At 40.3% G+C, this 18,813-nt stretch overlaps 1 protein-coding gene across 1 annotated transcript in view; it reads right to left on the bottom strand.

The window, feature by feature from the left end:
* Positions 1-18,813, bottom strand: part of WARS2 (tryptophanyl tRNA synthetase 2, mitochondrial) — a 99,823-nt gene that overhangs the window by 8,693 nt on the left and 72,317 nt on the right. The window contains exons 3-4 of the mRNA XM_019956719.2: positions 17,420-17,500; positions 13,497-13,582 (exon numbers count right to left, since the gene is read on the bottom strand). Coding sequence (XP_019812278.2) covers positions 13,497-13,582; positions 17,420-17,500 — 167 coding nt within the window. The remainder of the gene's footprint in view (positions 1-13,496; positions 13,583-17,419; positions 17,501-18,813) is intronic.

Here is an 18,813-nt window from a genome sequence, read left to right as displayed (position 1 = left end):
CTCCCTGTCACACAGGGAGTGACTCAAAGTCTTTTTTTGGAATATTGTCTGTTTTTATGTAAATTGCAACCATAGAACAATCAACATGCTAAGGGAACTTGAATAAAATCTATTAGTACAATGTAGACGGATCTCAAAAACAATGTTGAATGAAAAAAGCAAGTCGCAGGAGACATGTACAGTACACTGACATTTATCTTAAAAGTACATATGACAATATTACGTATTGGTTATAGATGCATATATAAATATAAAAACATACTAGAAGCTTCTCCAAAGATTCATGATCATAGCTGCTTCTAAAGAAGGAAAGAGAAAGGGTCTGGGGAAAGGAACAAAGGAGATCTTGATTTTATCTGCAATATTTTATTTTTATTTATTTTTAAGAAATAATTTATTTGATTGCACCATGTTTTAGTTACAGCATGTGGGATCTTTGATCTTTGCTGCAGCATGCAGGATCTTTTTTTTTTTTTTAGTGTGACATGTGAACTCTAGGTTGTGTGTGGCATGGGAGATCTAGTTCGCTGACCAGGGATCGAACCCGGGCCCCCTGCATTGAGAGGACAGATTCCCAACCATTGGACCACCAGGGAAGTCCCTGTAATATTTTGTTTTATTAAAAAATGAAGATGGGACTTTCCCTGGAAGTCCAGTGGTTAAAATTCTGCCCTTCCAATGCAGGAGGTGCAGGTTTGATACCTGGTGGTGGAACTAAGATCCTACATGTTTCATGGTGTAGCCAAAAAAAAAAAAAAAAGAAGAGGTAAGATGAAAATTATCAACATATAAAGACATTGTTTATAATTATTTTAATCCCATATATAAAGTTTGCTGTGTTGGAACATAAGGAGGTATATCAAACAAAGAAAGATGAACCATTATAGAGAAGTCCTGACGGGGAAAACATACTGAAATATTACTAAGGAAGGAGACAGGTGATTTTAAGTATGTAGTGTTGGGCTGGGAGTTGACATTTACAGCTAATAAAGTGTTGTAGTTTCTTGATCAAGGACGTTTAATATTCTGCCTGTGGAAGCATCAGCCTTAGAGTACACTTGAATATTTAAATGACAATTGTACATATGAGTGGAAAAATAACAACTTTTCAAAACAGCCACAGAAGAGAAAAACTGCTAGAAAACTATGGTACTTTGTTACAGAGAGAATCTACTAGCCTCGTGGTTAGTTAGTGGTCCCTGAAAAACTGGAAAATTTTTTTGCGCATTACTCTCCATAGGCTACTGGTTTATTTGAAAAAACTGTCTAGAGTATGAGGAAGTGAAGGTAGTTTTGACTAGCATAAAGACTAGGTACTTTATCCCTGATGTAAAGCTATATTACAAAGCTACAGCAATCAAAACAGTATTGTACTGGCACAAAAACAGACACACAGATCAACGCAGAGCAGAGTCCAGAAATAAGCAAGTGCATGTACAGTCAACTAATCTATGACAAAGGAGGCAAGAATACACAATCGAGAAAAAACACTCTCTTCAGTAAATGGTGTTGGGGAAAACGGACAACTACATGTAAAAGAACCAAACTGGACTGGTATCTTATATCATATTCAAAAATTAACTCAAGATGGATTAAAACCTTGAATGTATGACCTGGAACCATAAAATTCCCAGAAGAAAACATAGGTGGTGATCTCCTTGACATTGGTCTTAGGGAAATTTATTTTGGATCTGACTCCACAGGGAAGGGCAGCAAGAGCAAAAATAAAGAAATGAGATGGCACCGAACTAACAGGCTTCTGTGTGAATGAATTAAAAGTAAAGTGCTGAAGGTGAGAGACAGAAGCAGAATGAAACCTGGGAGCAGGCATCCTGGTGACTGTTCTTTTTCGTGTAATACATCTGCTCAGAGAATGAAGGAGCCAGGCAGGCAATAGGAGAAAATCTATCTAAGGCATCACTACTAACCTAGTTGAGCAACACAAGCAACTGGGCTGGGGTGCAGCACACGATTCTGCCCTCCTGCTGAATTCTGAGCAGGGAATTCAACTAGCATCCTAGTAGACAGATGGCGGACACAGAGGCCTTCACAGATTTTTGTCTGCTGGCAAAACACTATTTGAATATAGTTTTCTTGTTCTGATATGGATTTTAAAAACCCAACACATAAAAATGAATCTATGAGGACTTCCCTGGTGGCCCAGTGGTTAAGAATCTGCCTGCCAATGCAGGGGACATGGGTTCGATCCCTGATCGGGGCAGATCCCACATGCTGAGGGGCAACTAAGCCCGCACACCACAACTAGAGAACTAGACTCTGCTCCCCACAACTAGAGAAAAGCCTGTGCAGCAACAAAGACCCAGTTCAGCACCCCCCAAAAGAGAAAGAAATCAGGCAATCAAACAAACAAGTGAAAGACCCCAATACAAGGCCTATGAAAAATATCATGGAACGAAGGAAAGGGAACTTTACCCTTCAGAGCCTGAGCAAGGTCAAACATTTGAAAATGAACTTTTACAAGAAACAACTGTGTGTTGTTGGTTTTTTTTTTAAAGAAAACTGCTGTGTAACCTCAATAGGATTCAGAAGGGCATAGCTGTTATTACACATGAGCAAGAAATCACAATAGAAGAAAAACAAACATAGGTGGTGACAGAAAACAATTCAATGAAGAGAAAGTAAAATGATGAAGGAAACCAAACAGATAACAGAAGAATTGGGAGCAGTAGGAGCAGAATCCTAAGGACAGGATGTATCAGTGATCTGGCAAAGAAACCTGAAGCTCTCCAAGAACTCAGAGCAAGAGGAGAAAGAGAGAAGCATGACACGCAAATGACAGGCTGGAGGGCCATCCTCTGACCTGGAATATGGTCCTCCTCAGGAGGACATCAGGACCACGTGAACAGAAGAAATAACCTAAAACAGAAGGAGAGGTTAATGAATTAAGAACAAAGAAGTAAGCAAACAAAAATGAGTATACTTACTGAAGGAACACAGCAAGTTTCAATTATATTAAAAAAAAACACCTGGGACTTCCCTGGTGGTCCAGTGGTTAAGACTCCACATTCCCAGTGCATCAGGCATGGGTTTGATCCCTGATCACAGAAGATCCCGCATGCCTGGTGCGGCAAAAAAAAAAAAAAAAAAAAAGGAAAAAAAATCCTAGAGAATCACACCAAAACACAATCCAGAAAAAAATTTTAAATTATAAACTTAAAGAAAAATCCTATAAGCCAATAGTTAGAAATAAAGAGGGACATAAGATTGATAATACAACATTGAAACCATGTTTATAGGGTTGTGAGAAAAAAGTATTAAAAAACCTAGCCAAGCTGTGTTTTATATGTGAACTATACTAATAATAATTGAAGACTTCCCTGGTGGCTCAGATGGTAAAGCATCTGCCTACAATGTGGGAGACCTGGGTTTGAGCCCTGGGTCAGGAAGATCCCCTGGAGAAGGAAATGGCAACCCACTCCAGTACTCTTGCCTGGAAAATCCCATGGATGGAGGAACCTGGTAGGCTACAGTCCATGGGGTCACAAAGAGCTGGACATGACTGAGCGACTTCATTTTCACACTAATAATTGGGTTTTCCTGGTGGCTCAGATGGTAAAGAATCTGCCTCAGTGCAAGAGACCCAGGTTCAATCCCTGGTTTGAGAAGATCCCCTGGAGAAGGGAATGGCTACCCACTCCAGTATTCTTGCCTAGAAAATCCCATGGGCAGAGGAGCCTGGTGGGCTATAGTCCATGGTGTTGCAAACAGTTGGACACAGCTCAGCAACTAACACTTTCATAATAATAATAATGATGATGATGATGGTGATAAAGTAACTGATAGCTATTGAACACTTCCTATATGCTGCACACTTTGCTAAGCACTTTTAATACATTCTTATTGTACATAAATCAATTTTACAGATGAGGTAAGCTGAACAGAAAGAAATTCTCAGGCTGGAAGAAAAATTGTAAAGGACTGGAAAAAAAGTTGAAGTAAATCTATGGACTAAAGAACTCAGAAATGGAGATGCTGAGGTATAAGGACTGGCTAAAAAAGACTAAGAACATAAAGTCTAAATTTTGGTTACAATTTGAAATAGAAAATGATGTAACCTGAAATCAAGTCATTTATGTAACAACAGTCAATTGAAAATCCCAGGTTAGTTTACAAATCAAAAGCAAGTATGAGTATAGACTCAGGATCTGCAAGTGTAATGAATAAGCCATCTTAACCACACAGTATCACATTTTTTACTTGAAAAGATCAATGAAAGAGTCAAAAATATATTTTCAAAAAGATACAAACTGGTATACAAATGGACAATGGTCAGACATTCTATAACCAAAAATCTCTGACCCAAAACCTCTGGAGCAACCAACCAAGGAAGACAAACCAGTCTCTGCAGGAATGGACCCAGCATGGTCAAGACTTGGTTAATAACTGCCAACATCCCAATTCTTCGTCCAACTTAGGACCAACCAGAGAAAGTCAAATATGTTTCCCAAACCAATCACATAAGATGCCCCATTTCCAGTTAGCCTCCAGCTTCCCCATGGCAACAATGTCTAAACAGAGCATCCCTGAAGACTTCCTTTCCTATAAAGCCTCTCTACTCCCCCACCTGGCTGCAGAACACAAGTGATGGTGGCTGAGTCTTGCTGTGGCAAGCTCTGAAAGCCTATTTGTTCTTATTTGGGTGGTTTTTGTTGAAAGATAACCACTACTAGAACTAAAACCAGAAAGAACACCTTCCAAAGCACTGGAATAGATAAAAGCAAAGAAAACACAATCTCTCTATAGAGCAAAAGGCCCAAAACAAAGAAAACATTAAAATCATTAAAAACATAAAATATTTAATGATGTGGAAAAACATAAGACCAAAAAACCCACTCAGGATGCAAAATTTTTGGAAAATATATATAATGTGCATTCAGATAAAGAAGAGGCCATAGTGGTTAGAGTGGGTGCTCTGGTGTTAGGCTGAGATCAGGTTCTTGCTCTGCCACTCAGCAGCTGGGTGTTCCCGGGTGAGTTGTTTAAACTAAATCCCTTTTTAAAAATTTTTAAAGCTGACTAATAATAGTTCCTACTCACAGAGTTGCTTGAGAAATGAGTAAAATAATGCATGCAAAGCTCATAGTTGGTGCCTGGTATGTAGTGTGCAAACAAGGAATGTCAGCTGCAAAATATGGTTTGGAGGAAATGGCATGTGTATGTGTGTGTGTGTGTGTTTGTGTGTGTGTCTGTGTGCATGTGCTCAGTCATGTCCAACTCTTTGCGACCTCATGGACTGTAGCCCGCCAGACTCCTCTTGTCCATGGAATTTTTCCAGGCAAGAATACTGGAGCAGGTCACCATTTCCTACTCCAGGGGATCTTCCTGAACCAGAGATTGAACCTGCATCTCTTGTGTCTCCTGCATTGGCAGGTGGATTCTTTACTAACACCACCTGTGGGAAATGTACCAATATGTTAAAAAGAATAGAAATAGTAGAAGTGATTTCTCACTTTTTCCTGGTTGAATATAGAATGTTTAAATTATATCAGAACATTGAAATGAATTTGTGAGAGACCTGACTCTCCTGCTACTGAACTCTATAAAGACAGAAAACAAGATGATGAATCCTGGGAAGTTTATAATTCAAATATTTAAGGCAGGGCGCTGGATCTATTGAATGTATTGCTCTTGTATTCTACTAGAATGTTCCTCCCTTAACTCTTACCGGTGCCTTGATTTCAGGTCTAAGCTTAAATATCACCTCTTTGGAGAAACCTTCCCTAACTCTACTCTCCAAAGTTAGCTTCCCTGTTATTCTTTTTCACAATATCTTATTTATTTTCTTTATAGTGTTAATCCTAGTCTAATAATTTTACTTCATTTGTTTGCTTATTTAATTGTATCTTGCTTTCTCTCCTGCTAGCAAATAAGCTTTTTGAGACCTTGTCTTGCTTTTCAATCTATTTCCAACAGTGTCAGACTTTATCTTTTTGGGCTCCAAAATCACTGCAGATGGTGACTGCAGCCATGAAATTAAAAGACGCTTACTCCTTGGAAGAAAAATTATGATCAACCTAGACAGCATATTGAAAAGTAGAGACATTACTTTGCAAACAAAGGTCCGTTTAGTCAAGGCTATGGTTTTTCCAGTGGTCATGTGTGGATGTGAGAGTTGGACTGTGAAGAAAGCTGAGCGCCGAAGAATTGATGCTTTTGAACTGTGGTGTTGGAGAAGACTCTTGAGAGTCCCTTGGACTGCAAGGAGATCCAACCAGTCCATTCTGAAGATCAGTCCTGGGTGTTCTTTGGAAGGAATGATGCTAAAGCTGAAACTCCAGTACTTTGGCCACCTCATGTGAAGAGTTGACTCATTTGAAAAGACTCTGATGCTGGGAGGGATTGGGGGCAGGAGGAGAAGGGGACGACAGAGGATGAGATGGCTGGATGGCATCACCAACTCGATGGACATGAGTCTGAGTGAACTCCAGGAGTTGGTGATGGACAGGGAGGCCTGGTGTGCTGCAATTCATGGGGTCGCAAAGAGTCGGACACGCCTGAGCAACTGAACTGAACTGAACTGAACTGAACTGAACAATCAGAATGAGTTAAAATCATAGCTCCGTTAGCTACTATTGAGTTATCATAGCCTAGTTTCTCACTGTTCTAAAGCCTCCGTTTCCTCTATAAAATGAGGATCATAATGGTGCTGACCTCTTACTGTTGTTTCAAAGATGAGATAAGCTAATCAAGCATAGTCCTTGATAGTAAGAGCTCAATATACACGGGCTATTAGTATAATGTAAACTCATTAATATCTGACAGCATGAAGGACAAAATCATACAAGAATGACAATATTGGGACTTTGATGTGTGGTACGTTTTGACTTTTTTCAAACCAGGATCGTTTTCCTTTTTGATAGCAGACTCATACCACAAACATACATATCAACATAGAATCCTTGAGACAGCCACAGACCTGGGCAGCAATCCTGATTTGGGTAGAAGACATATTACAAACTGGCAGTTCATATATCTGATTAGGTAATCCCCAAATATAAATGGTATGATATAGGACTTCTGAGGAGTCTTTTAATTTAAGGAAAATAGGGGCAGGATAATGAAGGGAAAGGGAAAATCCAGGGACCATGACAAAAGGTCAGGAAGTCATTTCTCTTCTTCGAAGGTCAGTAGATTTATTTAGGAAATTCTACAAAATCATGTCCCGTGATCTTCTTTCACAAAGCCTGGAGCAGAAAGTTACTGACTTAATGAGAAATGAAAACAAAAATCTTCTTTTTTATGTTTCCTGCAGTATCCACAACCCTGAACATGCTCCTCTCTGAGGTGTACATGTACTCACCACACCTTCCTAAATTTCTCTTCTGTGACTGGACTTTGCACTCCCGCCTTGTAATTACAGTAAGGCTGACTTGCAGAGGTCATCTTGACTGCCCCAAACCAAATTAGCCCACAGGGTAGGTTAAAAAGCAATTACAGTAGCCCATAGGAAATCACAATGGACTGCAACTAACACAGAAAAAACAATTACCATAATCAATACACTTTAAGCACATCAAAATGAATATTTCCACATGTCAAAATGGTTCCAGATTCACAAAGCAACCAAACTAAACAGAAAACACATTTAGTTTTCATAATGACTCTGCATAAGTCTTTGCCTTCTGTCGGATCCTTGCCTCTTTGCTAACAATCCTGAGAGGTTTTGCTTTTACAAAAAGGGATTAAAAATTTTTTAAATTTTTTTCACCTGGACTGATTGCTCCACTTGGCTTTTTCATCTGACTTTGGTTTGTTTGTTTCTAGTCTTTCCTCCCTCTGCTCCTGCTGCTCCTTTCACCTCCTATAATTTATCTTGGCCCTTCCTTCGCATCCATTGAGTTTACACTTTACATTAATTCAGCCTGTCTTTGATTCTGCCCACTTATGGGGCTTATTCTCTTCACATTTTCAACCTCTCTCCTCACAGTCTTCCTTTCACTTCAAATAATTTACTGCTGTTCTTTTAAAATTTATACCCTACATAATGATCTCCATATTAATGTCTTCTCTTTTTCCCCATTTTCTTTTTTTCTTACCCTGACTGTACTTTCTTAGACACAACATAAAACAAAAGTCTTTCATAATTTTGATTGTTATAACTTCTGTCACACAACAATGCGTCTGATCTTCTTTGGTGACTAAACCATGTTTCTTTTGCTTAGTTCCTTGTTGCATCTACATTCACTTGGGACCCACCCCACCCCTAAGGCAGAATTAGTGTCCAGATGAATAATCATTGCTCACAGAAATTTGTTCCTTTTTTTTTTCCCCCTACTTCTTTGGCTGTATTTGTGCATTTTCAGCGCTGCTGCCTTTAACCAACCTGGCTGGAATAGGGGTTTGGTGCTGCTTGTCCTTTTATAAGGGATGAAATCACCACCTCTGGTAATGACTCCTTAATTTAGCAATTATTTATTGAAGATCGATGATGTGCAAGGCCTGGTGTCAGGACTATGAGAGACATAAAGGTTTTAACTTCTAGGGAGTTAAAGCTTCCAAGAGAAGAGAAAACACCACATGAAGTTATAAATTCTTCTGGCTAGTCCTTCTACAGTATTCCCTATCTCAATGAATGGCAACACCATCATCAATCCTGCTGTGTAAGTCAGAAACCTGGGGACATCCCTGATGGCTTTTTCTCATACACATCCAATCCATTATAAAGTCTTAGCCATCTTACATCCTAGAATCTTTTAAATTTGTCTCTTCTCTTCATCTTCACTGCCACCTTTGTGGTCTAAACAGACTAATGAAAGAGCCTCTTAGTAGCCTACCGACCTTGGCTGAGCCCGACCTTGGCTGAGCCCCTACGACTCATCCTTTGCATATCAATCAATTCTCTTTTAAAAGTATAAATCGGATCATTTCACCCTGTTCTTAAAAGTGCACAAATACCTTCCCCCTGCTTTTAGGAGAGTATACTGAATTGTCTGGGGCTTCCCAGGTGGCTCAATGGTAAAGAATCTGCCTGCCAATGCACGGGATGAGGGTTTGATTCCTGGGTCGGGAAGATCCCATGGAGAAGGAAATGGCAACCTACTCCAGTATTCTTGCCTGGGAAATCTCACGGACAGAGGAGCCTGGAAGGCTACAGCCCATGAGGTCACAAAGAGTTGAACATGACTGAGCAACTAATACTTTCACTTCACATTCTCAAGCTTAAGATGGTCTCAAAACCTCCATTCTTGGGTTCCTTACCAAGTTCTCCCAAAACACTTACATAAATCTTTCATACAGTTATCTGGAAAACCTCTTTTCCACTGCCTTCCCTCATGTTTGTTCTCTAGCCCATCATGGGCCACTCATCCTAATGCTGATTTTGACAAAAGAAACATGAAATCTATAATAGCTCTCCACATCAACATATTATGAGGGGCCACATATAGATTTGCTTGTGAGAAAAAATATGAATTTTTTGGTATATAAATATATTTTTGTATTTATTTATATTTATAATGTATATATTCATAAACATTCTAGTTACCATATTTTTCAAAATTAAGAAATTTCTCAAAAAATACCCCAAGTGCTTGAGCTGCATTGTAGGGAAAACAATGGTACAGGCTGAAAATCAGACCTGGATGAGTTCTGCCTCTGCTACTTATTATCAAGCAATTAGGAGTTTCTAAACTTTGGAACACTACTCCAGTACTCTTGCTTGGAAAATCCCATGGATGGAGGAGCCTGGTAGGTTGCAGTCCATGGGGTCGCTAAGAATCGGACACGACTGAGCGACTTCACTTTCACTTTTCACTTTCATGCACTGGAGAAGGAAATGGCAACCCACTCCAGTGTTCTTGCCTGGAGAATCCCAGGGACGGGGGAGCCTGGTGGGCTGCCGTCTATGGGGTCGCACAGAGTCAGACATGAATGAAGCGACTTGGCAGCAGCAGCAGCAAACTTTGGAAGGAAGCACAGTAAGACAGATGAGAAATGTATGTCAGCAGAGTAAATGCTGTAGTAAACAGAGCTGAGTTTACTGTACTTGTCTGCACACTTTGCAGGGGCCCAAAGGACACACATGCCCAGGAATGGGGGATGTGCATAGTGCAGCAACAGTACTCCTGGGAATAGTCTGAAAGAAGATGGCAGGAGAAAAAAATCCAAAGGAACAGAGTCTGTGAGCTGGAGTATGCGTGGCTGGTAGCAGGATGTCTGGCCTGAGACCACACAGGACAGAAACATAGGGTTGTTTCTCATAAGAAAAGGAGCATGCAGCTCCACATCTTTGATCTGATTGTGGCGTTATAGGTAGATAGTTTGTAGGCTAAGGTAGGAGACAATCATCTTGAATATAGACAATTACTTTGGATTAAAAAATAAATTTATTTCTTTATTTTAGCTACCCTGGGTCTTAGCTGTGTCAGGCAAGATCTTCGATCTTCATTGTGACACGCGAGGTCTTTCAGTTGTGGCATGCAAACTCTTGGTTGCGGCATGTGAGTACCAGTTCCTTGACCAGGGATTGAACCCAGGCCCCCCTCAATGGGGAGCACAGAGTCTTAACCACTGGGCCACCCGGGAAGTTCCAGTTCCTAGTTTTATGGAAAAATACTTTCATTTAACAAATTAATATAGCAGAATCCTGATAGGAATAGGCAAAAATCTGCCACCATAATTTTCCTCTCAGAAAACAGGAAAAATGAAGGAATCTGATGGCATTCTTAGTGTATATTCTAACCACTAAATAGATCAGGAAGAGTTAAGGAATATTTATAGTATGGGATTTTTTTTTTTTGGCTACAGGGGAATAATTGAGGGTGGAAAAGAACTACTAATTTTTAAGTCTTAACCAACTGTGAGAACCTGCTGACGTTGGGCAGAGTGAGACAGACAGGAAGCTACCAGAAAGCTCTTGGTGTTTACCTGCCGCATCTGAAATAACTATTGTTTTATGTAAGAAAAGAGGACATTTTCAATCTCACACTTGGGTTGAAAGAAAGGTAGATGATGTGATAAATTTGAGGATGTTAAGGAGCTAATTTTGCCAATGTCAGTCTTCTAAATTGTTGTTTGTACTCTTAAAATCTCTGTTTTGAGTATATACTAGGTGATTTCAATTTACACAGAATTTAATAAGCCCCCGAGCTATGTACCATTAACCAAGAAACTATAGGATTTTTATCATTCTGCCAATTATATTTTTGGGCAACTGATGAAAACAAATTCATCATCACTTTGGTGTAGGTGATCTCATACTGCTCTGGTTATTCATGTGATGATCTTGCCTCCTAACATAACTTACGACTGGCTCCTTAAGGAGGGTGAGCACTGGCCTCAGGAGACCATGATCACACCCCGAGCCTCCTCTGTCCATTGTCTGGCTCCACAGCTTTGGACAGATTGCTTAGCCTGCCTGGGCCACATTGGTAGAGCAAGGGATTTGGAGAAGAGGCCCTTTAGAGCTCCCTCCTACTCTCTGTTCCATGGTATTACAAAAAGGTCAATCATTCTTGTTCAAGTTCGCTTTTTTTTTCATAGCCCTGAGTTCAGAGGACTCTCCCATGAGAGCTCTTGAACTACTAAAGAAATCTGCTGTGCTTGTGTGCTTCCAAATCCTGGTGCTGAAAAATCAGCCTCTGGTTCTATGTAGAAGTAGCCCTTGAAAATGGAACTAGACATAAGGCTGTGATAGTCAGAGATATCACCATCAAGCATAGACAAGGGACGTATTTCATTATAATCCTTTAGGAAGGATTTTTCTGTTCTTTACAGGTGACAAAATCAAGGTTCTTTGTAGAACCTTTCTAAGTAAATATGCTACTTCAGTGGGAAACTATATTAGTAGATCCTTCTTAGACTTTCATTTGCAGCTTCTGGAGAAAAATGTTCTAGATTTTCCAGGATAAGTCCAAAGTTACTTATTATAAATAATAAATGCTATTAGGGGCCCAGCATCCAAGTTAAAATAGCAAACAGAGACATAATCATAACGTGAATCAAACTTAAATTTAATGAAATGAAGACAGCTTATATGTACTAATGGACATTCCTTATACGTAAAGCTGAGCAACTATTTTTCTGGCTGTTTCCACCATCATTGCACAAAGGCTCTGGGGTCATGTCACAAGGAACATACACTATCATCTCCATGCTATTATCACATTTATATGCAAAGAATTCCAGTTTTCCCACAGAAGAGGCACTTTTATGGGGGTCAGGGCTTTAGGGGAAAGGAGTAAAAAACACTCATCGAATTTATCTTTTTCCTCAGAAGCTTTCACTATAACAATGCTTGGCTATGAGCACCTGCTGACTGGGAGGCTTTATCTCTAAATGGCCAAATAGGCGTCAAGGGAGGTGATGTGGGGATAGCAGGGAAGAACGGGAAGAGGAATGGGGTCAGAAGCCCTGGCCAGTCCTACAGAGAGTGCAAGGCATTGGCATCCTCTGGTTGTATAGTCTTGAGACCTGTAAGTGGCAGGAGTAGCTGATTTATAGATTGTGGGTTCAAGAAAAGTGAGGGCACCTTATAGCATGTTGAAAAACTTGCTCTCCGGTCCAATACAGTAGCCACTAGCCACAGGCAGCTCTTTAATCAACTAAAATTAAAGTTGAAATTCAGTTCCTGTCAACATTTCAGGTGTTAACAGCCACACGTGACTAGTGGCTCTGGTCTTAGAGCAGATAGAGAGCATCTGCATAGCTGCAGCAAGTGCTATGGAATAGCATTTCTTGGGAGGCTAGATTATCTGAGAAATCAATATTCAAAACTCTTGAAGTGAACACTATAACCCATACTGTTAAGAACACAGACTCTGTACGTAAACTTTATAGGCGCAAATCCTAGGTCCAGGCCTTGCTGTCACCTGACCCCAGACAAGTTACTAACCACTCTGTGCTCTGGTTTGCACATCTGTAAAATGAGGATGCTGACAGTACAGATTCTTAAGGCTGTTGTGAGGATTAAATGGGTTAATGTATGTAAATTACTTATGACTGCTTGCAATCCATAGTAAGTGCTATTTAAATGCTACTTCTTAAAATTATTGGTTTCACATTTAAACATACTTCTATTTGTTGTTGTTCAGTTGCTCAGTTGTCTCTGACTCTTTATGACCCCATGGACTGCAAAATGCCAGGCTTCTCTGTCCTTCACTATTTCCCAGAATTTGCTCAAACTTATGTCCATTGAGTTGGTGAGTTGGTGATGCCAACCGACTGTCTCATCCTCTGTCGTCCCCTTCTCCTCCTGCCCTCAATCTTTCCCAGCATCAGGATCTTTTCCAATGAGGTGGCCAAAGTATTGGAGCTTCAGTTTCAGCATCAGTCCTTCCAAAGACTATTCAGGGTTGATTTCATTTAGGACTGACTGGTTTGATTTAGCATTATTACTGGGGAATAGATGCAAATGGATTCATGTGCCTGCCCCTTGCTGTAACCATCCTTCCCCGTGGGCCAAATTTTCTAGAGTCAGGTGACACTCTCTTGTCAGCATGACTACATTTAGGGCTGGGGTGAACTCTGCTCCTTACTTGTACAGCAGAATGTCAGCTGCCTGGAGCACTGGGTATGTGAGCAGCCCCACGGTTCCATTATGCTTCTCCTTGGCAGTCTTTGCCTGTAGGGTGAAAAGAGAGGAGAGAAACAAATCTGACATGAACCTAATTATAATGCTAAATTAAGAAATCTTAAAAGCAAGCAAAGGGTGATCTGAAGCCACCTGTAACAACATCCTGACTCAGTCCCTTTTAGCAAATCTGGCCGTCTTCTGGCTGGCTTGCCTCCACAGTCCCGGCTTAGGCAGGAATAAGGTGAATCCGCTTCCCCACTGTCCCTTGAAACAATCCTGCACTGCCACTGTTTCTTTTCCATTTTATTAATATAAAAGTCTAAGATTTTCTAGACTCCAAATCAGATAAATTCCAGATTTCATGGGGAAGGTCAGAAAATATCATGACATTATATTAGTTAACATCAAACTGTTTGTGGAAACTTTCCAGAAGTCTCATACTGTGCTATTGACAAAACTGTAATGCCCCCTTAACATCACATTAAAACAAAACCCTGAAAATCATGGTGTTAAAAAACAATGAAACTAAGAGAAATTTTCATCTTACCAATTCTAATGATCTGTCATGATCTTTAGGTGGGAACGCAGTGAGAGTAAAGTGATTCCAATGAACAGTACAGGTTGTAAAAACCAAAATATTTCCTTAACAGGGAAGCTAATGGAAACACCGGAGGTGATGTTAGAAATATTTAACAACTGGTGAGTCCTGGGTGCTGACTATAATAAACTACTGGTATGCACACCCCGAACATCAGCCCTAGTGGTACTAACCCCCTTGCTACAGGAAATTTGGCTTTCTGGGTAGAGTTGCTTATTAGCAGGGACTATTGTGTGCAGTTCACTGGTAACTGCTTCCAAGGTCTAGGTATATCATACGTGTAAACTGATAAATGGGGCTTCCCATGAGGCACAGTAGTAAAGAATCTGCTGGCCAATGCAGGAGACGAGAGACATGGGTTCAATTCCTGGGTCAGGAAGATTCCCTGGAGGAGGAAATGGAAACCCACTCCAGTATTCTTGCCTGGAGAATCCCACGGACAGAGGATCCTGGTGGGCTACAGTCCATGGGGTCGCAAAGAGTTGGACACAACTAAGCATGCACGTTAAATTGATATTTTGGTGTGTAAATAAGTTTTGTTTATCTAATATGAATTACTTCTCTGAAATCCAGTGATTCCTGAATGAAATGAATAACTCAATTTATAAACTTGCATGATTCCGAGAATCAGGCTCACACATGGCCTCACAATTCGGGCTTCCTAAGCCAAAATGCAGACGTACCTTTTGAGGCTGGATCTGAAGACAATAGTTTCTCCCTTTAGTCGTCTTAATGTTCCATAATTTAGTTACAGGCTTTTCTGGTTACTTCCAGCAATTTTTGGCTTGTTTTTGTTGCTTAGTCTTTAGGTCATGTCCAACTCTTCTGCGACCCTATGGACTGTAGCCGGCCAGGCTCCTTTGTCTATGGGATTTCCATGGCAAGAATATTGGAGGGGGTTGCCATTTCCTTCTCCAGGGGACCTTCCCAACCCAGGGATCAAATCTACGTCTCCTGCATTGTCAGGAGGGTTCTTTACCACTGAACCACCAGGGAAGCCCAGTTTCTGGCTTACAGCACTATTACTGCTATAGGGCGTTCATAGGAAATTTCAAAGTTGACCATACAATTCCTTCAGTACATCTCCTTATTATAATGTCCATGATAAAGGCCAGTTTGCACTGATTATCAGGTAATTCTAACAAAAATTTAATTTGGAAACAAACAAATGAGAAAAGAACCCAACTTTTAAAAATTGCTACTGCATTAGATTTATGTCTTTTTATATTAGAATACTAGATCTTGAAACTACAAAGGAAGTGGGGAGATGTGGGAAGTTCTAATATTTATTGGGTGCCTATTATGGGCCCCAGATGCCTCACACCTGTGTTATCTCATCAATCCTCCAAATAACCTTGACCTCAGCAGCCCTGATCCTATACTTCTACCCCACTGTTTTGCCCCTCACTGCCCCAGTCAAAACCAAGCTAGGGGTTCTTAGATCTTCCCATAGAATTGGAACCTTGTCCTCTTAAAACTTTGCATACTCTGATTTTTTGTTTAACTGTGCATGCATGCTAAGTCACATCAGTCGTGTCCAACTTTGTATAACACTATGGACTGCAGCCTGCCAGGCTTTTCTCTCCATGGGATTCTCCAGGCAAGAAGACCAGAGTGGATCGTCATGTTCTCCTCCTGGGGATCTTCCTGACACAGGGATTGAACCCACATCTCTTAAGGCTCCTGCACTGACAGGCAGGTTCTTTATCACTAGTGCCACCTGGGAATCTGTTCCAAAATAGACTACAAACCTCATGAAAGGTGCTGCATCCATCCATCTTGGCGACTATGATATCTCCAGTACTTAGCGTGCTATGAGATTAGAAGAAGGCATCATCTGTATTTGTTAATCAAAGAATGACCCTCAAAGGCAGTTTCCAAGCTCCAGGATAAGACTAGCTTTGAAATTCATATTTTCCCCACAAATAAGAAATCACAGACTAGTGGAAGGCTTATTCACGTTGCCTGGTAACACTGGCAACATGTTACCAGGAGATCCTTAGACACTATTTTAAAGTGGGAGCATTTCCCATTAAATCAGTTCTTTTGGAGAAGACTCTTGAGAGTCCCTTGGACAGCAAGGAGATCCAACCAGTCCATTCTGAAGGAGATCAGCCCTAGGATTTCTTTGAAAGGAATGATGCTATAGCTGAAACTCCAGTACTTTGGCCACCTCATGTGAAAAGTTGACTCATTGGAAAAGACTCTGATGCTGGGAGGGATTGGGGGCAGGAGGAGAAGGGGACGACAGAGGATGAGATGGCTGGATGGCATCACTGACTCGATGGATGTGAGTCTGAGTGAGCTCCAGGAGTTGGTGATGGACAGGGAGGCCTGGTGTGCTGGGATTTATGGGGTCACAGTCGGACACGAGTAAGCGACTAAACTGAACCAAACTGAAAAGTATTTCAGTGTTCAGTTTAGCATTACCATATTATGATAAAATGGGAAAGTCTTGCCACAAACCAACATATGATAGAGAACATTATCAATTTTGTTTCTAACTCCTGGCAGGTAATGATTCTACAGCACCACCAGTATGCCTTATTCAGGTACTGCCAGTTTAAAGCTCTGTTTCTCTCTGTAGTGTATGTGCAGCCTTCTGAACAAGCTTTTAAGGAAATCAGTGGCCCTGAAAATATGCTACAAAGAAGCTTGAAACTAAAATTAGTGTTGATGTCCTGGAGGGCTACATACCTTCAGGTGTGATCCAATTGCAAAATTACATGGGAATACTATGAATTACCCAATTTATATTTCTCAGTTGAACTTCTTAGAAAAAGAACAGACTTAATTTTTCTGTGAGTTTGAGTTGTTGCTTAGACTCAATTTGTTTAAATATGGAATAAAATATGTAGTCTCTTCTCCCCACAATGATAACTTTCAGGCCTTAACAGCCAGTTAATTCTGGTGGAGGCAACCTCAGGGTCTAGTAATCCAGAAATGGTGATTGTTTGTTAGTTAGAATGTGGCACATTCAAAGTCTTACCAAGTCTAACTAACAGTCACTAAGGACTGACCATGCATAGATAAAATCAAATAATGAATAAGCTGGATATTTGTAACTAGTTTTTTAGTTCGAAAGAATCTTGGAGAATCCTTCTATTTTCTCTTTCATACCCTGAGGCGATGAGGTTAAAGATACTGGTCTTGCTAGCCACTGGTGCATAGCAAGCCAGAAAACTCAGGATTCCCAGAGCCTAACACAAAATAAACAGAGAGGGGAAAAACAGCTGCAGTGGGGACTGAACTTCTTTCTGTTTATTAATCAGATCAATGGCATTTACCTTCCACTGGTGTAAATGTTGTAATCGAGGTAATCTGACCATGCAGGTAAGGATCCAACTTAATTGTGTGTGCTCAGACACCTGAAGAAATAAAATAGAACATTAACAAAGGTGGTCAATATCATCTTGCATATAAGGCAAAACGAAATGGACAATAGGTATTACCTTGACTAAAATATCCCAGATCATGGTAATTTAAAAAATCAAGGGAGTTAATTCATAATGCATAGAATTTTAGATGCAGAAGACATCTTAAAAACTACCCAATACCATTACTAGTATAGTATTTCAATCTTCTTCACAACATCCCTAGCCAGCAGCTGACCAGACATTGCTTCAGCATCTTCATTGAGGGGACTTCATTATGTCCTGAGCCATTTATTTCAGCACAGGGGATCTAGTCAGGATTTTATAATAACTTTGTACGGGGTGTAATCTATAAAAATATGGAACCACTATGCTATATACCTGAAACTAATATAATAAGTCAATTATATGTAAAAAAAATAAAAGCCAAAGAGAAGATACACCCATGCATACACACAAACACGCATACACACTGGTCCAATCCTCTAAATATATGAAAGCAGCTGTAATATCTTTCATGGCAAAAAAAGGTACTGGACTGAAAATTAAAGACTGAGTCCTTTAGACCCAGAGTAGTTTGAAATTTAAGAGTCAATTTATCATCTGAAAGCGTGTTTTTATAGTTTCTATTTTTTCCTTTTTTTTTTTTTTTAAGAAGAGGTTTAATCAACAAGAAAACATAACCTTCTCCCAATTTGTTTCTGTTTTAACCAAATTAAATCAAGTCACCAAATCTGGCAACAATTGGGATGATTCTTGGGTCTGGGCCAGGTTCTAACTGGTCACCGAGAATTTAAGGCCTATGCATCCCGTTTCAGGACCCTGGGGATTCTGAGCCCTTCATCCATTGTGGCTTTGTGTGTGTGTGCCCATCTGATTTCCTTAAAAAGCAGAGACGGTTGCCAGCTCTGGAAAGTGGCCCCAAATGTGTTCTTTGTGGGTTTTGCAAATGGAACATAAAGGAATGAAGCTGAATCAGCCCAGGCCTATTTTACTAGCAAGGAATCGCCATCTGGCATAAGATAGTTTCTCTTTTTTTTTTCCCTCAAGTCATGGAGAAGGAAGAGTTGTTTTTCACATGTTTGACAAGGAATCACTTTTAAAGTTTTGCAAGTTGCTGGGCTGAATCTGTCATCTTTCTTCCAAGAGGCATTTGGGGTTCATTGAGGGCAGTGACTTTGACAGCACTGTCCATGCAAATTGCTAACTGCTGCTGTAAACAAACAGCTATCAGACAGAAACAGGAACCCTGCCTGGAAGCAAGAGGATTATAGTCGCTTCCAGTCACCAGCAAAAAACATTCCCAC

This window comes from Bos indicus, chromosome 3 (assembly GCF_029378745.1).
Source record: "Bos indicus isolate NIAB-ARS_2022 breed Sahiwal x Tharparkar chromosome 3, NIAB-ARS_B.indTharparkar_mat_pri_1.0, whole genome shotgun sequence".
Lineage (NCBI taxonomy): Eukaryota > Metazoa > Chordata > Mammalia > Artiodactyla > Bovidae > Bos > Bos indicus.
The sequence above is the reverse complement of the archived record's forward strand: the minus strand, read 5'-3'. Positions and strand labels throughout refer to the sequence as shown.